This window comes from Argiope bruennichi, chromosome 3 (genome assembly GCF_947563725.1).
Source record: "Argiope bruennichi chromosome 3, qqArgBrue1.1, whole genome shotgun sequence".
In the NCBI taxonomy this organism is placed as follows: Eukaryota; Metazoa; Arthropoda; class Arachnida; order Araneae; family Araneidae; genus Argiope; species Argiope bruennichi.
The window spans coordinates 134,361,788-134,387,419 of record NC_079153.1 but is presented as its reverse complement, the minus strand read 5'-3'; the positions used below and the strand labels follow the sequence as shown (position 1 = coordinate 134,387,419).

Here is a 25,632-nt window from a genome sequence, read left to right as displayed (position 1 = left end):
TTAATTTGCATGTAATAAAAATTGAATTATCAAAAAATTTGAATACATCATATTATTGTAAGAAATATGCAACTGGGCAAAATTTGTTAAATTTTATATTAAAAAAGTGAGTAAAAAATTCAGTTACAAAATTTTAACCTTATAAATATTTAGCGAAAACACCCTTCAAATGAAATTATATATAAGTGAGATAAAATAATTCTTTTCACTACTATAAGTAGAGTCAGTCTACAAATGATTAATAAAAATAGCATTTCAAATAAAGCATGAAGTATAGAAATGCAAAATTTACGAATAATCTCAAGTTGCATAGTTCGTTAAGAATTTTCATCAAACGTCACTATTTTAATAAGAGAGTTTAAAGAGATCTCAAGAGATCCAAGCATGAGCACTGCCTAGAATATTTCAACATTTAAATATTCATTGCAGGATTTGCCTTGTGGCTCAAGGTGGAATTCTTATGAACCAAAGTGATATGAAATTTAGTCGCAGCTCAAGATTCGCACACGAATATAGTTAGGTCCAAAATATGATGAGATATTCAAATTCAAATGCAAAATTTCAAATAAGGCAATATGGAATTCATCATGTCTGTTTCATAGAATCAGAAGTGTTTTACTCTCACTTTAATTCAGATATTATTTAGATATCTAGAAGGAAAAAAAATTCCTTATAAATACTCTATCTTGAATAAGATAATTTTCAAAAACTAAGTATAATCTTAATTTTACCTTAATTATATTTCTTGTTGTGCTTATTTAATAAAGATTGTCGCTTTTGACGGCCAGCTGGTTCACCCTGATTAGTATTTGTTAAAGTTTCAATTAAATATTTTCTGTAACTTGATCCGAACGGCTTCTTCAGCAAAATATTTTTAAGCACCAGACTTTAATAGTCATATAACTCAAAAGTCATAACATTATTTTAAAAGCTTTACACAGTTCTGTTCATTTTGCGTTGCATTTTCCTAATTGTTTTGGCACCACCTCTAAAAGTTTAACATTAATTTGTAACAAATGATTAAACTTCAGCTATTGCAAAACCTTTTTTTTTCGCTGAAAAAAAACATGATTTTTTAAAAATATGAATATAGGAAATATTATCTTTCACCCTTGAAGTTTTATATGTATTATAGAATATTTTTATACATAGTTTAGAACACTTTAACAATGTATGAAAGATCTATTTAAAACACCTGCATATTATTTCTTCATAAGAGTTCGATAAGTTCGTTAAGTGCACTCGCAAAACCAAGCAACTCTCTTAATTCGATTTATAACTGAAAGATGTACGTAATGAAGATTTAACACTAAACCAGCGTGGCTCAAATCAATTTTACTAGCACTCATACCATATATTTCTCAAGAGGAATTATTCCATATTCTTCATTAATATCTATTAAACGCATCGTAGGAATATTAATTGTCAACGCAAAAACTATAGTTAAACAAGAATAATTTGTTAAATAAATATATTTCATGACTGAATGAACTCATTTATTGAACGAATAAATGTATAAGTGAATCGTTCAATGTCGCAGTCAAATAAGGCAAAAATATTAAAATGGTGAAAAATTAAAAACCAAGTAATTTTTTAAAAAAAATAAATCATTAAATTCTCTTACCAAATGGAAATTAAATACTTACAAGACTTTACTTAAATATTTAATATTTAGAATACAAAATTAGTATTAAAGCCATTTTTGAAAAGAAATTAACTCGTACTATTTCTGAATTCAATTATTTATGCACTAATGGAGGTAAAAAAATTATGTGTTTCAAGGATGCAGTATATACTAGTTTTTTTCCTGTACTCCAAACCAATCATAAAAATATTCCCTTTTTTATTTATTCTCATTTCCACTTCTCAGTACAATTGACCCACATGACATACGCACAAATATAAGTCCACAATTTTCAGTTCGATGTCATATATCATTACACTCTAATATCGACAGTTTCAAAATCTGTCAATCAATTTCTTACAAGAAGGTAGTAAAAACAAAGACTCATGGTTGTAATAGAGAATCGAGAAATACTTTTTGACGCTTCTGACATTCGCCACCTGGAGAAAAGAACTGCCCGAATAATAATAATAAAATGTTGCAAAAGATATAATAACTTTTCCAGAGCTGTCAGATATGTCACTGTGAAAAACCATTCTCGAACAGAAGAACTGATAGTCGATGACAATATAAATTACTTTGTCGTCAATATCTATCTACAAAACAGTTTGACATCGCAAAAATCGAATCTCTGATATTGCGAGTAGGAAACTCATTTCTTGCCGTTCGTTGGCTCTTGTTAACGTTTGAATGAAAGCATTCTTCATCGAAATCAAGTGAATATATATATTTTTTTACATTAGAGAGATAAAAAACCATTCAAGATTTTTTTATATTCATTTGCTTACATGTATATTTTGTACACAACAATTGTTTTATTCTAAATCAAAATTTAAATTTTATTCCTAAAGAAGTTACAGATGCTCTGCATTTGTTAATATTAATACATCTCACATGTCTAGGATTGTCTTTGAAGACGGACATATGATAAAGGGAAAAACGTGGCACAGTCGTTTAGCACCTGTTTGTTGTTCAAAGCGACTATATATTATCCAAAGTATAAGTTTGACTTATCTTGAAGTTTATAAGACTAGATAGCTTTCTTGCATGATTTTTTAGAAACTTGCCTTGAAGGGAAAAAAAAAGAGCTTGATATAGAAAAAACTTGCATTTCGCAGTTAATGGTGAGCATTTTCTATTCTTGATATTACCATACGAAACCGGAAAATTCAACGAGAATAGGAAAACAGCAGAACTCAAGTACAAAAGAAGGAAAAAGTAAATAATAGATATGCTTTATCCTTTAATTATTGGAAAAGAATTTAAATTAATAAAAATATGACAATTCAATCAATTTTTTTAACACGAAAAGAAACAAAATGATAAATATACATTTTTACTTCCTTCAAGCTGTCTACTAATCTCGAATTATTTTTCTGTTGAAAGGATATTTTAATATCAAATTAAAACTAGAATAAATGAAATGATCTCGAAGTGTTATGAAGCGTTTTGATTGAATTTCCTTTAAAACACGTTGTTTGACAAGAAGTACAATTCTTAAATCAGATTTAAAAATACAACTTTTTAAAATTTTACATTTAAATGTCACTTATTTATTTTATAGGACAAAAATACAAAATATACATTAATACCATTATATAAATTATTTAATATTTGCTCATGTATTTTTCTCCTATAAATCAGAATTCAGTAACTATTAAATTCTGTAAAAATATTAATCTAGAATAAAAATATAATTAGAATTATTTGATTAAATTACTAAAATAATAGCAATATATTCAAGGAGAGCACCAAAAAGTGCATAATTCCAGGAATATAGTGAAAAATTAATCATACTATTCAAATTTTACAAATGAAAAAGAAGTTTAAAAAAAAGTGATAAGTTATACTGGTAAAAACGTATTTAAAATCATATGTCAAAAAGAGAAAATAAAAGTTTTCATTTTTGAAGTATTGTTAAAACCAATTGTTCTACGTATAACTAGATATCGTTCGAACAGGAAATGCTGATTTGGGAAAAAGAATGAAATGAAAAGAAAAACGTTATTCTGATATTCTGGTTGACAGAATAATAACAGGAAAAGACAAATTTCAATAAAATGTTGTTCACTAAACCTCTTGCGCTATATATTAGTTGGGGAAAGAGCATATCCAATTCGTGCATAGAACATCATGATACTCAAGAGATTAATCATGGATTGAACTTTATAGAAAATTTTAAACTATTGAAAATGTATGTGAAAGAAATATTAGAATCAACTTCATACTCAAAATGAAAGTGAACTGCAGATTTATACTTGGTGCATGATGAATAAGAATTAGTTTTTTCACAGATTTAAAATTTCGAAAGACAATTTTGAAAAATGTTTGTCGTTAATGCATTTAATAGCTTTATCACATCAGTATGATTGGGGAAATAGTAAATCATTTGTGTTCTAAATTTTAAATTACACTTTTTATTGACATTTTGAGGTATTCCATTTCCATATTTATATAAAATATAATAAAGATAAGATATATAAATAATATGAATACATTTTAAGAGAAATGAACAGCTTGATATTTTATGTAATCTATATTTTTCTGTTGAATATTAAGAAGGAAATACAACTATATATACCGCATTGAATTTTTTTGTGTTCAATATGCATTACAAATGCTATTCAAATTATACTGTTAAATGATTTACAAAATTTTTGTGTACAATGAAATCACGAACGTCTGATTTTTTGATCCCGGAAATTTACTAAAGTGTTACTGAAATTTTTAGTAAGTAATTGGAAAATTATTCACGAATTAATATTAATAAGTCACAATTTTTATTTAATAACAACGATTATTTAACAAATTAATTATGTTTTTACAAAATTTATTGCAGCGTATGAAGCCATTACTTGAATTCCGATATCTAAAGTAATAGTAGAGTCTCATGAATTTAAATATATAATTGATACAGGTAATCTATACTTTTATCCAAAAAAGCTAGTTTCTTCTTTCATTTGGCCCTTCTCAATTGGAACGGGTATTACGTTTTCATTAGAAAGTTTTGAATGATTGATAACAAAATCATTATCTAATTTATCCTTTGAATATCCATTAGATTGAATTAATTAGCACTTAAAATATATTTTAATTGATTCTAGTCAAACTGTCTTTGGATATTCGATGGATGATTTCAAACTCAATCAAATGACTTAATCAAAGGATTATTTAATTAAATAATGCCTTGGAAAGTCATTCTAAGTTTTAATTATTTGATTCTAATCGCTTCTGAGCGGAAGTACGATAAATAAGAATTAGTCATGATATTAAGGATCGAACGAATCTTTTTTATGCTTAGAAAGAATTTTTACTTTGCAAAATTATAGTACATTTGCTGGAGGAACGAAACAAAATATAATAAAGTATTAATAATAATAATTACCTGATATAACAGGAATTACTTAGCATTAATAGTTAGTTAAAAATTATACTGATTTTTTTCAAAAAAGTATCAAATTGGTTTAAGGCTTAGCTTCTCTTCTTTTTCCTTACATGCTTGAAGATGCCGGTTCTTCCTTTATTTTTCAAATTTTTTATAACATTTACTAAAATTATGTACTGTTCAGCCAAAGAATCTCGAGCTCATTTAAAGAATTTTTCAGTTACTACTAGTTATTTTTTTTATACAATCTAGATGTGTTTTTTTTCTCAAATTCTGCCATAAAGAGGACATATATATTTTTTCCACACTACTATTATAAAAATATAAATAAACTCTCTATAATTTCCATCATTTGTACATTTTAGTTTCAAATTACAATAGAACTTCACGAAATTTGAAATCAGTTCTTTAAAGTCAAAAAAAAAAAAATACAATAGAACTCTTTAAAGGAGAATTCATTCAATCAATCTAAAATAAATTCTATGGAGTGAATTTTCTGACAGTTCGCTTTAAACATCTGATATTTGACAGACTTCAAAGGTTTAGGAATTCTACTCCATTTTATCTCAAGAATTTTGTACTAAAGAATAAATATAATAATATTTTTTAAAATTTTCAGAATTTAGTGAGCAAAATTAGATTGGAAAAATAATTTTTTCGAAACATATGACATCTTTATACAGTCCTTTGCACATGACTAAGGAGTTTAAATAGTAGCAAATATGAATTACATTTATTGTCTATAAACTCTACATCTAACGGCTTAACAATTGCTGAAAAATTAAAATCTGACGTCTAATCGCGAGAATTTAATTTTTTTAGAATCTGTTTTTATTGTAACTTCCTACGTATGTGAAACATAAAGCTGCCAAAAAATAATCTTTTAATTTTATTTTCAATCATGTCTTTTGTGTTCTGCTTCCTAAATGGACAAAGATCGTTCTTCCGGGTATTCTGTGATTTATACTTATAGAGGAAAGTTTAAATATGTTTTAGAGCAAAATACATAGATAAATAAATCGATAATAATAGATAAATAAATCGAAAAAAAATGATTTATACTACTTATGGAGGACGGTTTAGTTATGTTGTAGAGCAAAATACATTAATAAATAAATAAATCGAAAAAAAGTAGAATAGTCAATTTTTAAAAAGTTTTAAAGTTTTTTTTAGTTAAAAAATGTTAATTTACCGAGAATCAAAATGCGTTCTCTTTTTTTTCCATGGTTACAATTCTCAACAATCTAATTATTACAAATATAGACAAATATTATCGACAGCAAAGTAAAATATTTCCTCAGATCAGTCAAGCGAGTAAAAAGAAATTATTATATGATAGTGCAATTGCTTGCCAAATAGTTCACAGAAGAAAAAAAAGCTGCTGGTGTCACCCATCAAAGGTAGGTTAAAAATAAAAAGCAAATAGTTTTCGAAAATTTTATCTATAATATTGGAAAAAAATTTCTTTCCTAATGGCCTTATTGCACTAAAAGGAAAGTCAATATATGAGATCAGAAAATATAGATTTCTTACATCAATAACACGTATCGACTATTTCATAAAAATTTCCAATATAAACTGAGCTAACTATCTTTTGAAATTTGTTCTTAACAAGATCGTTACCAAGCAATTCAGTAGAATTCCGCCAGTAGTTGAGATAGCTCAACAGCCTGCACGTGTGGTATCTCTAAGAGAGTCAGCTTTTTCTCTATTGCCAGTTTTATAACTCACTATCATCATCAATAAAAGAGATTTCTTCCGTTCTCTGCTGTTGAATCGGTTGATATAGAAGCTATTTTTATGACTCATTAGGTCGAAGTGCTCTCCGGTTACCGACTCCGCTCTCTGAGACATAATCATATCTTTTATCTCGTAAACAACATAATCGCCCCTTCGCAGTATTGACTTTTAAGGAAATGGAGAACTGAGAAAAGTTGGACTGATTTCCCCAACTTTTGTTTTAATGGCATGACATTAAAATGAAAGTTGTCCATTCTCCAGCCAATCTGTCTTATTGAATTGCGGATTGGAATCCAGCTCTGGAAAGTTATGAGATGATGCGTTCGTTCATACCAGTGGTTCTTAACAAGAAAATAATAGAATTATCAAGGTTCTTCATTACACTAAAGGGAAATATCTTCCTTGTATAACCATGAATGAATGGCATAGAGATCGAGGGAAAAGAATGCAGATACTTGGGGCAATAATCTTAAGGATGGCATGAAAACAAGATATTAGCATATGTGTGTGACTTTTTAAGGTTAAATATAATAAAGTAAAAAAAAAATTAATACCACATCCTTGGCGAGATCTATACTTTTCAAACCACTGATATCAGATGACTCGAAAATATAAAATTATGCTTAGAATACTACTCGCCATCGTAATAATACTTACTTGACAACTTGGCGACTTTTACATTTTACAAACAGAAAAAAAAAAACTGATATCAAATGAGGCTAGAAATGCTTAGGATACTCCTCGCCATCGCTACACTACTTTTTCGAACATAACTTAGAATTATTATCTATATACTTATAATAAAGCTCAATGTGTGTGTGTGTGTTGGCCCTCTACAGGCCAGGTAATTTGACATACAGCTATCAAATTTGGTACATGTATACCTTAGAGGTCGGGAATGTGCACCTGGGGTCCCTTTTTTTGAAATTTTAATTATTAATTAAAAACTAACTTTCCCGCCAAAAAAATCTTCCATTTTCCCCACCGCCAACTTTTCCGCCAAAAAAATCTTCCATTTTTGCCACCGCCAAATGAGTAAGGCTTCCGTTTGTTTTTTCTCCCAACAGTAATGAGGCTAGGGTTAGTATTTTTCGGCGGATTATTTCAAACGATTCTGTTTATTTTCTTAATGTTTGATGCATTTAAAATTAAACATTGTTAATTAATCGATCCTTCAGATTCATTCTGAAGTACTTTTGAATTAAAATAAAACAGAATAAAGGAAATTAAAAATTTCTAATCCGCATAGCGTTACCCCAACTGGCGTAGAAAAAAAAATCACGTATTTGCGTTACGTAACTGGCGTTGAAAATTCACGCATGCGCTTTGTGTTCTGAATTCCGCATTGTGTTGACGAATTATTATCAACGGATGCGGACTGGATTAAAATTTTTTTAGGTTCGTTGCATGCTTTTGTAATTAAAATGTATTTATGTTAGTTATATATTTTTTGTATATGCTTATAGTTTTAAGTGCATCGTTTTTTAAGTAGTTTTTTTAAAACCTGTTTTAAACCGTCTATTTTAAACGATTCGTTTCATTTTCTTAGTGTTTGATGCATTTAAAAGTAAACATTGTTAATGAATCGATCTGCTCATGATGAATCTAAGAAAATTTTGTTGACAAATTCTTGAGATAATACGTAAATTGAAAAAGATATTCTTTAGTGCCCATAAAGTTTAAACGCTGAGTGACTCTATTTTCATTAATCAGATTATAAAAAAATTCTTTGTTTCAGTAAAAAATATTATTATATTAATTGCAGATTAATTCTTTCCACTTTAATTTAAAGCATAAATTCTACGGGTGCTAACAGAAAATGAGAGAGATACATATTACGTTATGACTGAAGGCCTTTATAATATTATGAGTGAATTATATGACTATCAAAATTAGAAGTTTTAAAATATATTGATAAAGAAGCTATTAAGTAGGAATTGCATAAAATATTTAAATATAAAAATTTTAACGAACATTAAGATTGGCGAACCGGCTGGTAGACAAATTCTTGAGATATTACATAAATTAAGAAAGATATTTTTTAGTTCCCATAAGGTTTAAATGCTCCTTGACTCTGTTTTCGTTAATCATGTTATTAAAAAAATTAACATTTATTGACGAACACGAACACACTGATATTCACCGTTACTCTGATTAGATGTTATAAAATCTGAATAGATAAACATAAACGTGTAAACAGCTGAGCGCCGGTTTCTATGGACACAGCTGGAAAGGGAAAAGAAGTTTCTAAGAGAGAACATCTGCTTTACACAATTTTATAGAATAACTTTTCCCCTTTTTCGTTTCATTTTTTTAAAAAATTACTTACTTAATAAGAACACCTGCTTTACCCAATTTTTTAGAATAGTTTTTTTCCCCTCTTCGCTTGCTTTAAAAAAACATCTATACTTATATATAAAGTTCAATGTGTGTGTGTGTGTGTTGGCGCTCCACAGAAAAGACCATTTGACCTACAGCTACCAAATTTGGTACATGTATACCTTAGAGGTCGGGAATGTGCACCTGGGGTCCCTTTTTTGAATTTTTAATTAGAGTTTTAATTATTAATTAAAAGCTAACTTTCTCGACAAAAAATTATTCATTTTCCCTACCACCAAATGAGTACGGCTTCAGTTTTTTTTCCCAACAGTAATGAGGCTAGGCTTAAGATTTTTCGGCTGATTATTTCAAAGGATTCTGTTTATTTTCGTAATGTTTGATGCATTTAAAATTAAACATTATTAATTAATCGATCTTTCAGATTAATTCTGAAATACTTTTGAATTAAAATAAAACAGAATAAAGGAAATAAAAATTTCTACTCTGCATAGCGTTACCCCAACTGGCTTAGAAAAACTCACGCATTTGCGTTACCGTAACTAGCGTTGTAAATTCACGCATGCGCATTGTGTTCTGATTGTTGACATGACAACCAATATCAACTGACGATTTAAATTATTTTTAGATTAGTTGCATGCTTTTGTAATTAAAGTGTATTCATGTTAGTTATATATTTTTTGTGTATGCTTATAGTTTTAAGACCATCGTCTTTTAAGTAGTTTTTTTTAACCTGCTTTCAACCGATTATTTTAAACGATTCGTTTTATTATTTTTTTTCTAGTGTTTGATGCATTTAAAATTAAACATTGTTAATTAATCAATCTGGTCATGATGAATCTGAGAAAATTTTGTTGACAAATTTTTGAAATATTACATAAATTAAGAAAGATATTCTTTAGTGCCCATAAAGTTTAAACACTCAGTGACTGTTTTCAATAATCATATTACAAAAAAAATATTTTGTTTCAGTAAAAAATATTATTACATTAATTGCAGATTAATCCTTTCCACTTTAATTTAAAGTATAAATTCTATGGGAGCCAACAGAAAATGAGAGAGATACATATTACGTTATGACTGAAGGCGTTTATAATATTATGAGTGAATTATATGCCTATCAAAATTTGAAGTTTTAAAATATTTGGATGAAGAAGCTATTAAAGTAGGAATTGCATAAAATATTTAATTATGAAAATTTTAACGAACATTAAGATTGGCGAACCGGCTGGTCGCCAAAGGCGGCTAGTTATTAATAATTCTAAGTTATGTTGTAAGTCGATAAGTGAAAATCCAGAATGAAAATTATTATTATTCTGTAAAGAATCTTTAATTTGTTAGAAAAAGAAATCTCACGATGCCTCATTAAAATAGTGATTCTCGCTGCATAGCATCAAAACACTTCCTCCGGTTACGTTGTTACAGAAAATTATCATCGATAATTCTACCATCGAATGTGCTACCTTTCACCCATTAGAAATATTTCTTGCCCTTTCCCAGGTGGGGTGATGAAATAAGATGGAGATGAAAATTGTCGTATGTGAAAACAAATTAACTTAATCATTCGCATCATTGACAAATGCACACTCATAATCATAAAAAAAAGTGTCATCTTGAGGAGAGAATTGTGGTTGGTTATTCTGACATTCTAAAGTGCACCAGTTTCCTATATAATATAATTTGAAAGTTTATCTCTTTTAAATGTTTGTGCTGAATATTTATTGTTAATGAACTAAATTTAAATATTTTCGAAAACTAATGGTCTCATGTATTTCAATTAAATCAATTGAAAATTAATTGTGTAGCTGAAAGAATAATGTCTTAACCATTTACAAATACAAAATGTAAACTAGTACAAGTGTGAAGATTGTTGAGAGAGGGGGGAGGGAGGAATTAATTCTGATACAGTATATCCCCAGTACCACGCATATATTACACAATATTATATGCTATCATACAATATTTAGAATACTGTTTAATATTGTGTAATATCGGTGAATATTGTATAATATTGTGCACTACTCTCGGTTACCTAGGATGCACAGTTCAAAAAGAAAAAAACTGAATAGGGAAACAAGTTAAATAATATTTGTCACCAATCCTTTTTTAACAGAAGTTATTTTAAAATTTAGAAATGGATAGATCAAAATCAAAGAAATACATTATTTGCAGATCGGAAATAATTTGTGCCATACATTTCAATATTTTTCAAACGTATGTTATGTACATATAACCAAAATACTTATTTTTCCTTTTGGTTTCAATTGTTAGTCTTAGAGTATAATCACATATCTAATCGTTTAATCGCTTGTCCTGTTTGATAATCCTATTGTGTAAAAACAGTTAAATTTCCAAAGGGGGAAAACTAAACTTGTTAGTCGGCCAACGGAAATCTCTGACTTTTCTTATTCTTATTTGAAAAGAGAGGGAAACAGCTTTTGTTTCATTCATCAAATTTCTCCTTGTAAGAAGATTTTTCCCGATTTCCTCTAAGCCATAATCTAAAGGTTCAGTGATTAAAATATTAAAGCGTTTCTATGTTTCTTTGCTTTATAACCGAAACATTTCCTACTAATCTGTATTACTTGAAAGCTAATGTAATAATTCATGAAAATGCAATTTCCTGACTTATCAGTTCTTAAAGCCATTAATCCATCATTTTTATTTTAAAATTCATCCAAGGATAGTAATAAGGTACAAAAAATTTTTAACATTTGATTCCATTCATTTTAGCGAGAAACAATACTTCAGTATCGAAAGCCGCTTTTCCAAATAGCCAAATTTTACCGAAAAATCATTCCAGTGACCCATAATAAACCGTACACAATGTCTTAAAAGAGACGCTGATTGAAAGACACATTTTATTGGTTCTTATTTGAATCAGCGAATTTCGCTGTTATTCAAAATACGAAATCCATATCCACATCGGACTTTTTCCTCATTGCCTAGTATTTAACCTTTTGCACTTTAAAAATAAATGTTTAGAATTATTTAACCTAAGACTTTACTACTCTTCTTTGTCTATAAAAATATAGAGGGTAAAGAAAAGTACAAAATAAAATCTCATGCCATAATCTAGAAATAATTAGGCTACCAGGTTCTTTGTCAATTGGATGTATACATTTACAAGATTTTTAAATCATAAATTCAGGAATAATATTTATAGTTCATGATTCTTTAAAAGACCGACCTTCCGAACCGTTTTCAATGTCCTGTTGCTATGGCGTTAAATCGTTTTTTCTTTACACAAACATGCGATTTTCTTCGTTAAATAAACGAATCCCATTTGACGTGTGTCATATATGATTCATCTCACTAAAGCTCAAATTCTCACACTTATATAGAGTATGTAATTTCAGGTAAAATGTTATGAATCAAATATAGCCTTCATCTTTGGATCTTTCTATAAAATTAGGCGAACCATTAGATATGTATTCACCTCACTTCGTAGGGCTCTTACATTTTGAAATGAATCAAATAAAAAAATACACAAAGAAGCTTCTTTACTTCGAAGTTCATGGGATTACAATGCAAATACAGAAGATTATCTAAATATTCGAATGAAAGAAACAAGGATCATTTTTTTCTAAAAAATAACTTATGGTTAATATTTAAGAGTTTTAATCCTAAACACATAAAGAATGAATAATTGTAATAAATAAAGTGACAATATGTAGAGTTTGGATTTTTTATTTGTTGTTTGAAGAAAAACATGAAGAACAATAAACCGCATTTTAACAATAACACTACGAAACATTACAATCTTCAAAATAAAAAGCAAATCATTTGACGCCATGAAAACAAATACAAACACGATTGATGAAATGTCTGGATAGCTTCATTTCAAAAAGAAAAAAAATTATATATGAAGACAAATTTTTACAGCTTTATATTTTTACTTTCAATTGTCCAAAATAAATTGAAATTATAAATCTGTTTTAATTTTTATTTCAAATAAGATTGTAGAAACTACTTAAAAATGTGCTTTGAAATCGTCAGAAATAGCAAAGTTACTCTTCAGACAAAAAACGTCTTGAGATATATAAACTATTGTTTTGTAAATATTTTGAAATAAATAATTACATTTCAGTAAACATCAGCAGCAATTATAAAAATAAAGACTTTCTGTGTCTTAAATTACTATTCATGGTATTTCATTCTGAATATTATTTTCTACTTGTTACTCAACGAATTGTCTGAATTCTTTATGACGTAGAAAATGAAAGAAAAAAATCTTGAACCTCTGCTTTATTCTTTTTTTAGTAACTGCACTGTAAAAAAGGAACTTAATGATGCATGTTACAACGTAATATGTGTTAAGCTCATTCTTTTTAATTTTAAAATTACATTGTTAAAAAAATTAGCCCTTTTGGTTGCTCTTATTATTTTCAACACGTACTGTATTTTCATTGTAACAAGTAAAAAGTAAAGTGGTATAAAAAGTAGTTAAAAGTTTTCTACGTTAAACATTGTGCTCCTTATTATAATTGAAATAATGGAACGTACTATGTCTTTTACATATTATTGACAAATGAGAAACATGAAATCGTGAGTGATGTAAGTGATGTAAGAAACATGAAACTTGATGTAAGTGGGACCTGTGGGAAAACTCCCACAGGTTTTAGATAAATAATGGATATTTAGGAATTAAAATGTATGAATGACATAAAAAGGAAATAAAAAAAAAATCTTTTAAGAACACGATGTTATAATGTTACTACTCAGTAGAAAATACATCTTTTTATTGGGAATAAAAAATGCAATTTCTTTTCATTCCTAATAAAATGAAAACATAAACTTTTTTTTAAAAAAGGCCCATTTCGTTTTTTAAAAGTTTAAAACTTTCCCAATATTTTAAAATTTATACTTTTGTAAATTTTAAGCTCCCGAAAATCGGCTTACACTTTTGCTTTTAATACAAAAGTGAAAGTGTAAACCATTAAAAACAATTTTTAATTGGAATTTTAATCACATTTATTTGCAATTATAAAATTTAAAATTTTCTGTCTTATGATATTCATTATAATTTCCATTCCAGAGTTTCAGATTTTTAGAATTCATACATACATTATAGCATTTGAGATGAATATAATGTCTTTTAACTTAATTGTCTGAAGTTGTTGGCTGAAAATGATATAATTCCTTTTGTGTTCCATACCAGTTTTATCTCCTGTTAATCAATTTATGCATTGATTGCTGCTTCACTCTTTGCTTCACATTTTATTTCCACTTTAACTATTTATTATTGTAACAAATTTATACATAAAATCACCAAACGATTTGCTTTACCATCAACAAAATTTGGGAAATTTTTTTCATTTTATCAGTTTATCTAATAAACATTTGTACTCCTATTACTTGCGAATTAGGTACGCTATTTTAATAATTCAAAGTCAAATAACTTGAAATAACGATGCAAAATGTTTTATATAAATTTTAATAAGATCTTCCTGTCTTATCCTTTATTTAATTTTAAATGCATTTAACTTAATAAAATAACATGAAAAATAAATAATTGCTTCCTACGACTATTTCATCACTTTTTTCTTATATCAATTAATTTTTTTTCCAAATGGTATAACGTCGTCTGAAAATTAAAAGGTAGGTTTAGCGATTTAATATCAAATGAAATAATTATTTAGCTGTCCATGTTTAAAATAATGAAACTTTAGGTTCTGATGAACATTATATATTAGCAATCATTAGTTTTCTTAATGCAGTTTCTGAACAGTTAATTAATTTATCTCATTTTATGAAATAAAGTAGATTTTTTTTTCATTTTTCAGAATCAAATTTCAATGAATACTATTAGAGAAATCTATCTTCATAAGAATCTATTCAGTCAATAGCAGTCTTATGCTAAAAATCAATTTGTGTATAGTAATATAAATTTAGTGAGAAAACTGTGCTGAAAATAAAAATTTAAAATAGAACCTTTTACTGTTTCTCTAAAACTCTATTCCATGATAGTAGACAAAAGATCAAAGGGAAATACATAAACAGTTTTAATCTGCCCATAATGAAACAATATTCCTTCATTATTCAAACATTTGCGGTGCGAGTTTGTTCGTAAAGTGTTGGTGACGTATACAAAAAGAGTCCTTCATCCACCAAATAATTCGATTGCAACAAGTAATAGTACCTTTAAAACCCATTCCTTTTATCCAATGGCTTTAATTGCATCAGTCAGGAGAAAAAGAGGAAAACTGATTTCGTGAGAGCTAAAAGCTTTTACATTATAAGTAAACAAAACAAAATAATACACGTGCAGGAGTTTTCATTCCTTCACTCCATAATGAAACTTTTATTACGATATTGATTTTAGAAAATCATTGCTAAAGCGAAAGAAAGTTGTCTATGTGATATGTTTTAACGAAGTAAGCTAAGTACATGTGCTGTGTCTCGATTTCCTGCTTTATATTGTACTTAATATGATTAAGATTGATAAATCAAATGTTTTAAGAGTAACTTCTCATACTTTCCACATTTTTTTTTGCAGAATGTTAAAATATTTACTTTTTTATAAAATATAACCCTAAAAAGATTGAAATAATTTATAAAATTTATCAAAAAAAAAAGAAAGAAAGAAAGAAACAGCTTAATACTGAAGGGTAGAATATTCAAATGATTTTTAATCGCTCATAGAAAACCCTGAGAGAACCATTTTTCATTTGTCATGCGATAATAAAATCGTTTTTCCATCCTCCGGAATTCAGGCATACAGAATATCCAACAATTTTCTGTTGCCAAATAGAATATCTTCAAAAAAAAAAAAAAAAAAATTCATCCTTTGTAGTGCATGCGATATTTTAATTCCTTACAATTTTTACTTTAAGGTTGACTTAACTTTCTTGTTCAAGCCCATGGGCACATTGACAACATCCTCAGAAAGGATCGTCATTACAACATAACCGATTTGTTCGAGAAAGAACAAACATTATTTTAAAACGTTTATACACTGTTCTGTATATACATTGTTGTCAATTCGAACAAATACAATAATTTTATTTGGAAAATAAAATTTCTAAAAATATAAACATCGTTAATTAACGTGCTTCCTAACTCAAAGGATTTGGGATTGACTCAAACTCTATAGAAATTGAAAGCTAAAAATCGCAAAAAAGGATATGCAGAGATTTCTTACTTTACGTACAAGGACATAATTTGTAATAAGAGCAAAATTATTTATTTTAGAGCCTACTGGGCTCTAAATCCGCAGCACCACTGCATTGAATTATTTTATATGTATGTAAGAAAAAACAAGCATAAATATTTTTACATCGTGCATCTTTTATATACAACCTCTTAAGATTCATTCTCATTTTGTCAAAATATTTTCAGTAAAATCTAAATTTAGAAAACTGATAACTTATATCTGTTTGTTTCAATTTTATAATTCCATATTTTCTGACGGATTTTGAAAGAAATTTAGCACACTTGGAAAGATTAACTGTGCTATTAATGATGGCTTACGCTCTTCTAAAGTATTGGGATGGATGTAAAAAAATTATTTATTTTTCCACTATGACTTTAGGATTTATCATTAGACAAAAATTATTTTGAAGCTGCATTTTTTATATGTCTTTATATTCTTGTTTTTTAACTTGAGTTCATTGAATAAGATTTTATTTCATTTGATTAGTTTGTTTATAAGTTCAAATTAAAATACTGGATTTTGAATAAGAGGTATTTGCAATATAAAGGCTTTTAAAATAGTATGGGCACGAATGCGGAACATAAAATCTGCACCAAGCCCAAAATATTTCCGAAATCTTTTAATCTTTTCCGAAATTCACTCCTCAATTATCGTAGCCGTGAGTCATAAAAGTATCGAATTGCCGCTTCTCAAACATACAAGTTGAAATTAAATCAAAATCAAAAACTTAAATAAAACACAAATTTATATATCATTGACAATTTCATACAAAATTTAGGCATTATACACAAATATTCTATGGATTCTTAACTGAATCAGCAAGATAACACATTTCTGAAAGGAATTGGTTATCACCTAATTATATAATAAAAAAAGCTGAACGGTTACGAGGTTAAATAGGATCTAGGGTTTTAAAACTCGTAGCAACGGAGTTGCGTGCATAGAGGCCATGCACTCTAAAATAAATAATTTTGCTACTTACAAATTCTGTTGCTTGAAAGTAAAATAAGAACCTTTGATAATGCGTTTTTGAAATTTTTAGTTTTTAATTTACTCTGAGCTTGAGTCAATCAACAATTCTCTGAGTTTCAGCCACGCGTTAAGTAAACGCGATGTTTGTATTTTTAGAAATTTTATTTTTATATTGAATATACAAAATCTTTTGAAGTTTCTATAAGTGAGCCTACTTCCATTAGTATTTTTAATTTTTATAAATGTAAAGATACTAATATTTAATAAAGGTAATAAGCATAAAACAATACTGTTTTACAATATAATTTTTTATCAGTCAGCTTTGAAACTTAAAAATATTTTTGACCTATAGGAAATAAACAAGATCCATATTAACGATTGTTGAGCAAACTGTCACAAGTGATATCGCTAACTTAAACAAAATGACCAGTCTGCCATAGTAACATTTTTGAATATTTAATTCGACGATATAACGAATGACGGTTTCTCTGCCGAATACGTAACATTTTCAAAATAAATCATGTTTTTTGTCCATCACCAATGAAATATCATGTGCAAATGCGATCAATTTTAAAGTGGTTTGATATTTCAAATAAACTGTTCCTGAATGAAATGTTGCATTATTTTAATCTTTAAACTGTGGTAGGATTAAATTTTAAAATATCTGCATGAAAAAGAAATCTTCCCCCCTCCTAATATAAGAAAATACTTGTACTCTCTTTTAAAAATATTTTTTTTTTAAATAAAGGTATATGTAACTATTGAATACCCATGGAGTACATTTCACTTTGCTAGGAATAAATTGAACCTCGATAAATAAATCATATGGCTTAATGATGAAGCGTCTGCACCAGATGGTACTCAAAAGGGCAAACTCAATAGATGAAACATCTGAATTTTTCTTTTTAATATTAAACGGCAAGATCATTATATTGTCTTTAAATATGAAAAGTTTCTACGATTCAGATTTATACCTCAAGTAAGGAAGGGAATAGAAAACTTATCTATTCAAAAATATTATATATGTTTTTTATCTTCATGGGTGTTTTTCTTATATGAAGTTGAACGAAAAAGTACATGGCAAAATGTTTTGCATCCCCGTTCGAGTAAAAGTTTATTTTCGAATTATCTAGAAAAGTCACTTGAAGATCAAGTTTAATGCTTCAACGATATCAGTTGACTGAATCATCTTTTTGACATGAAACACATGTTCATGCATTTCTATGATTTTTCCAAAGAATTAGGCTACCATATGTCATGCAACTGACAGTTTTATTAATTGCAATTTCATATTACTGAAGATTCATAGTAAAATACAGTATTCAAAAAAATGTGTAACATCTGCTCTCTAAATTGAATTTCAACCAATGTTATTGATTATGTAATTTTGTCTTTAAATTAATGTCAGTTTTTCATATGATAGGTGAGTTATCTGGAACGCTTTACACAATTTTCATTTATGATGAAGGTCTGCATCAGTCTTGTATGTATGGATAATCTTGCATAGAATCGGTATCAAATTTTACATTCCCAAATCACAAAGTCTTAGACATCTTCAGGTAAAAATTCGGAGACTCTATTAGTGATGATATATAAAACTGCATTTAAATTAATTGAATACTTAAAAAGATTAAGCAATTTGGGAATGTTTAATATCGTAATAATTAATTATAATATCTCAACTGGACGTTTATATGTTATATTTTATTTTAACTTCAAAGATTTCCATTTCAATCCATTAAAAATTTACGAAAAAACTGATCAAATAAATATTTATTTAAAATAATTTAGACTTATCTCGCCTGAGGATATTAATTAAACATTCTGCAAAATTTCTAGCTTCCTTTTAGCATTCCAATGGCACAGCTATGGAAACTTTGGTTTCCATGCATATTTTACGCATAATATTTACAGACCTTTCCAGAGATTACAGCTATTGATTTAGGATTTAAGCAAAGTAACTGGGCTGTTCTTTAATGAATTTAACTGTTGAATACGCCCCGTATCACCAGTAAAATCACTTAATTAATGGTAGAATGAAAAAAGAATGTTTAAAGTTAAATTTTCTATGAAATTCGTCACCAATTTGTTGCAAATTAAGACCTTGTAATCTATCAATAATAATTTTTGATAAAACTATAAATGATTCAACCCCCCCTCCCCCCAAGATTACCAAATATTAAATATTTAAATGATTCAAACGGATAAAGGAATTTATTCCTTTACTTCAATTATTATTATTATTATTTTTTTGATAAAACATAAATTGGGTATGGCTGTTGTGAAGATCAATCACAACTTTGTTATTCTTCTATTCTTGTTTTAAGTAGGCATGAAAGTTTTAGTTTCAACAGTTTTCACCTAATTAACATTGAAAACATTTAGACATATAGCAGGGAAAAGGAGAAAAAGGAAGAAAATTTTAAAAGACCTATGATTAATTGAAAGCAATAGAAATCGATAAAAAATAGTGCACCAAAAAAGAAAGAAAAAAATATGATGAAAATATTGTTAAAGAAAAGATTAAAGTTTAACTTTATTCAAAAATATATTCTTGTATATTGGAAGTCTTTTATTATGAGCCAATAAGCTAAAATAAATTTAAATATAGAGAAATTAAATTACGATTTAAAAAGTCGAGCTATAAACATTTTGCACCAAAAGTATTTCCTAAATAGTTCAGTAACTGAAAGAAGAGAAAAAAAAACCAAATGGCCAAAGTTGAATACAGCTAATAAAGAAATAGAGTTTTATGGATATAAAAAAACTTCAAAAGAAAGAAATGTTAAATAAAAAATTATATTCTGCGCTCCAATTTACAAAAAGCAGTGTCTAATATAATCACATGATTAAATATTATTGAAAATCTTTGTTACCGGTGCATCGCTATGAATAAAAATCAAATTTTTTGTAGCATTGAATTCTATAAGGCGTAAATGATAATGGGAGATACTTATTTCATTTAAAAAATGCTTTTCGTTCGCAGACAATTAATACAATTAATCTTTAATAAATGGATTAGCAAAGAAAAGGCTTTTGTTTCTTTAACAAAGTGTCTTTTGATGCAACTTGCATCAATTATTTAAAAGTACTTTGTGCAACGGATATAAAGAAATATTATTTCCAAATATGTGCAGGATGCTGTAAAAGTTTAATGAAGCAAAGTCAATTAATTAGGTTAAAATTAATGAGGTTCGATTCTAGTATATGAAATGTAAAGAAAATACTGCAATCTTCGAAAAAGTCGAATTCGAAATTTTGACGAATGTCCACATTTCAGTCTTCCTAGAATTTGGGAAAACTTGTTTCTGGTATTATGTCTGTATGTTTGCCTGTTACTCTATCTGTAAAAAAGATTGCTAAAAAACGCTTTCATGTAGACAGATGAAATTTGGTATACGGCTAATACGTTAAAGATGTAGATTTCTATAAAATTTTGAATAAAATCCATTCAGAGGATTTAATTTAACACGATTATCTATCCGAATATGTTAACGTGATAACAAAAAGAAGAGAAATGAAATCAGATACGCATGTTTAACATCTAAAATACAGATACTTAACACATTTTGTACTAAGTCATCAAAGCATCAACCATTTGTCGATCAATATTTTCGTGTGAATGAAAAAACAATAATTCTTAAACGCAGCAACTCAAATCAGTAAGATTCGGTATGTTTTCTTGTGACTACAACTGCTTTCTATCACCTTTTGATGTATATCGAACTGCAAAAGGCATCTAAGATATATATTTGCAAGATTTTTTATTCTAACTTTACACCAAATATCTATATTTTGTAACTATCATTCACCAATGTCTTGCAAAATATTCGTGAACTTACCCAAGGCCCACAATTTTATGTTGTGGAAATTCTTTATTGGAGAATATACGTGATAGTTTTGGGAAGACATCTTCATCTAGTTTTCTTTTTTACTTTCCAGTATACGAAATACATGAAAATGATATATAATACGCATCCAAAATTTGAACTAAAGATTTTGACGTATCTCCGGGTTTTAGATTTCTCTGAATTCAAAAAGCGCATTTTTAAAATCACGTCTATCTGTCTGTGAACACGATTTTTCAAAATTGCTTTGGGTTAAATGGATGAAATGTGGTCCATTGGTTTTACTCCAGATATCTGGATTTCTATACAGTTTTTAACGAATTCTATTTAGAGGAATTTTGTCTGCACGGTTGTCCGAATACAACTGAACATGACTACAAAAAATAAAAAACTAGATAAATAAACCTAAAGCATAGGTTTGGCACCTCAAATGTTGATTTGTTTCAAATTTGTAATAAAATTCGTTAAGTGATTGACTGTTTTTCAGTTTGTACTTTCTCATACATATAAATGATAATCAAAATCGCAATCCTTTAAATAAATAAAATAATTCAGCTAACGTTTCCTTTTCAGCTGACGTTATTCACGGTATTAATATGAGGCTCTTAGGTCTACAATCGATTAATGATAAGCCTTTTTAGGAATTTGGGCTCCTAGCTCTCGAATGAACTCTTTTGCTTCAAACTAGTTTAACTAGTAGAAACAAAATTTTCATAATTCCAAAATTTTATGGTCTGCGTTATAATTACATTGCATATAAGCAACGATTCTTTCCTTGGTAAATTTTTGACGTTATTTACATGGTATAAATTCAAACTAACACTTTCGCTTGATTTTAATTAGAAAAAGTTAAAAAAATCATCTGAAAATAAAATGATAGATTTCTATATTTTATTATTTAAATAAAATTTGAAACGGGTAATATCTTCAATTTTTTTTTTAATTTCATGCTTCTTATATTCTTTTCAGAAAAATTATGGAGTTTCTTCACTTATAAATAATTTTTTAAATTATCGGGTATTTTTAATAATTTTAAATAAGTTTTTACATAATAGTCTATAATTTTTAAGCGAGACATGTTAGAATGACAATTTCCTTTTCAGCTAATTTTGAATTATATACTCTGAGTATTTGACCGAATGCATTTGATGCGTTGTGAAAACGCACGGATAAAGCAGTTAGAGTAAAAAATATATTTTTGTAATATTAAATTTTAAAAAAAAACGTTTTATTTTAAAAGTGATTTTTAGTTTCATCCACGAAATTTTACATATTTTTAGTTTACAAAAAAAAATATTAAAATCTCTAATTTTTAGTTTATAACTCTAAATGAGCTCTTACATTAGTCAAAGCAAGCTAATATCTAGCTTAATTTTTTTTTATTTTAAAGACATTAATTTATTTTTATTAACTTTTTGTAAGATTTCAATTTGCTTAATTAAAAAAATGTAGTTTTCTTTCAAAAATATCTAGAAGTTTAAGCATGCATACATAGTTACTTTGAATGAATATAAGGAAAGTGAATTAAGTATGAAATCGCTCAAAAACCAGTGGATAAATTTCAGATTCTATTTTAAAATAATTCAATCGATCGCATATTTAATAAACCTCAAAGGAAAAGAGGAAGGTTTTAATTGTTTTTATAATCTTAGCGATCTGCAATTCAAATTTAGTGAAAGAGTAAAAAGAAAGTTAAAAAGAAACTATTTTACCAAATCAAATTAACCTTAATCGAATCTATGAAGATCTATGGATAAGAAAAAGAAAAATATATAAAATTAAAGGCTTATAAATACTTATAGAAAACGTTAAATAAAATACAAGCCAATTAAATAAGCAATTACACAAAAATCTTCGATAAATTTCAAAATTCTTTTAAATATATTTCATTCAGTCGTATCTCTATAAAATGTTTAATATTAAATTGTTATTAAAGGATAAAAAATTAAAACTGAGCTATGGTTTAGTTATTGAACTTACATATACTTTTAAATTCGCATATCATAAAAAATAATTTCTTTCAAAAACAATTGAAATCGAATAAACACTAAAGAATTAAATATATGAACATACTTCAGTCAATCTGGACTGAATTAATTAATCATTCTTAAAAATAATTCTTCCAATAACAAATAAAAAATACTTATAAGCAAATACATTTGAGAGTTAAATGAATATTGAAGAATTTTTACCTGAGAAATCGGCGTTGTCGAAGCCATGATTGCCAGGCAGAAAAGGAGCGCAAAAACAAGAACTTTCATGACGAAAATCGCTCTTCCAAAAGAGAGAGAAATTAAAAGATTGCGAACTGCACTTTCTGTGAATAAATATTAAATTTAGGAAATAATTTCGAAATCTTTCCTTTCTCCTTTTTTTTAATTTACTGCAAACGATGGAATGTCCCCATGAACTTTCTTCCCTTTTCGAATGTTCGAACGTTCGTCTTTGGAACTTTTTCTTCTCCACCGGGTTCGTCGGATGCAATCGAGATAGGAGGGCTGAGCCTGCGTGTAGCGGCTTTTATACCCTATCAAAGAGTGCGCGCAACCTGTGGATTGTCGAATCGCGATGAACTTCTACCACCACCCACTACTTTTCCAATGGGGGGAGTGTGATTCTAAAAATAGAATGCGCCTTCACAAATTGTCATTTCGCGAAAAGGTACTTTTCATGGATGGGCTCCTGTGTCAAATAAATAGCCAAATTGGTTCCCAAAAAAAAGTTATTTTGAGATTTGATATTTAAATTAAGAATCATAAGTTTCCTAACGGATAGATGTTATTTCTAAGGTTTAAAATTTGACTCCTGATTTTTTTTACTTGGTGATTTTCTGTTCTATTTTAAGAAAACATAATAATGCTGGAATCATAAATTCCCTTTAAAGTTTATTTAATCAATCTAAAAAAACGATAAAAATTATTTCATTTTTTTTGTTTCAATTTATTAAAATTTCTAACATTATTTCTGTAAAAACAATATTCCAACAAATATGATGTTATTTTTGGCAAAAGATGGGGGTTTGTTCATTTAGAAAATGCATTCACGGTTGCAACCTCAAATGATAAAATCTTTTTCATTGGATTTCTTACCTCACCCGTACTATTTTTCATATATTTTTAAATTGAAATTTTTGCCACATTAATATTATATTAAATGGAGGGAAATGAAATACAGTGAATTTCAGGAAAATTAGAATATTTTTGTTTCAAATCTATGATCAATACATATTTCGAAATAGAAGAACAAGAAGCATGAAATTTGCAAAATGTATTAATGAATTATATAACCTGCTTTCCTATAGTTGACTTTTATATTTATATAATCCAACATTTAAAGATACAGTAATAATTTATTATAAAATGGATTAAGCTGTTGGCAAAAACAGCCTTTTCTACTTATGTATTGAATATTATTTATACATAGACAACGTATTTTGATGTTTTTGAACATCTCCATATGAGCAGAGATTCTTAATTATAATGTATTCTTAAACTATCAAATGGCTGTGCACAAAACGGTCATCATTTCCCCTCGAAAAGTACATAATTATCGAAATTCGGGGAAGCAGTAATTTATTATGTATAGTAATTAAGTATAATGAATGCATTTTTTTAAAAAAAAAATAGGGGATCTAAGAGCTATTCATTAAGCTCCAACCAATGATCCATTTTAGTCAATTTTTAATTCATACTATTGTGTTGTGACTTATGGCACTTTACAAGCCCGCTGACAAGTTATCTGTCAGCGATTTAAGTCTAGTGAGCGTCTCTTATTTTTTCAGTAGCGCCAACTAAAGTCATGTGTAGAACTTAGCTACTTCATGCATCACATTCGCTTGCACAACCCCTTTTTACATTTACACACATTTACACACCACTCAGATGGAGCACAGAAGAAGAGCAGCCATGCCCGAACCCGGACTCGAAACAGGACGCATAGATCAAGATGAAGGCGCACTACCCCTATGTTAGGACGCTGGCTTAATTCATACTAAAATTGATGACTTCTAGTTGCATCATCAATGACTGCCTGCCTTCTTCAATTTTTTCCAACTTTTATTTGCTTGAATATTTTTTAATGCTTAAAAAAAAAAAGCTTCTTTTCTGTGCATGCTGTATGGGGAAAACCCATGACAGAGTTTCCCCATCCACAAACATTGTACTGTTTTTATAGCACTTTATTTCATAACAATAGATGAATTATCAATGGCCCTGTCTCTCCTTTTTTTTGATTTTGGGATGTATTATAGAATAAAGCTTTGACAGAACTTCAAACTCATCAGCTAGGCTGATTTCGTCAATTAATTAGGCCAATTTGCAAGCTTGGTTAGCTCATCAGAATGCTCTTCTATGATTATATTCCATCAAAACTTAAGATATAATATTTTTTTTAATAATAAGTTGCAACTTAAGATGTAGATGCTTGTCCCGATGACAGCTGTGACGGTAGAAATGAACCAGTGGTAAATGTGCCCCAATTAGTCTGCCTTCGAAACGATAGTTAACGAAACTATTCCTGTTCTTGAAATGAGATGAAACAAAATGCGAAAGGATTGAAATCAAAATGTGAA

General features: G+C 28.0%; 1 protein-coding gene across 1 annotated transcript in view; it reads right to left on the bottom strand.

Moving 5' to 3' along the window:
• LOC129964294 (corticotropin-releasing factor-binding protein-like) overlaps positions 1-23,567 on the bottom strand; it is an 80,461-nt gene extending 56,894 nt beyond the window's left edge. Inside the window, exon 1 of the mRNA XM_056079066.1 lies at positions 23,255-23,567. Coding sequence (XP_055935041.1) covers positions 23,255-23,323 — 69 coding nt within the window. The 5' untranslated portion in view covers positions 23,324-23,567. The remainder of the gene's footprint in view (positions 1-23,254) is intronic.
• Positions 23,568-25,632: the final 2,065 nt, after the last annotated feature.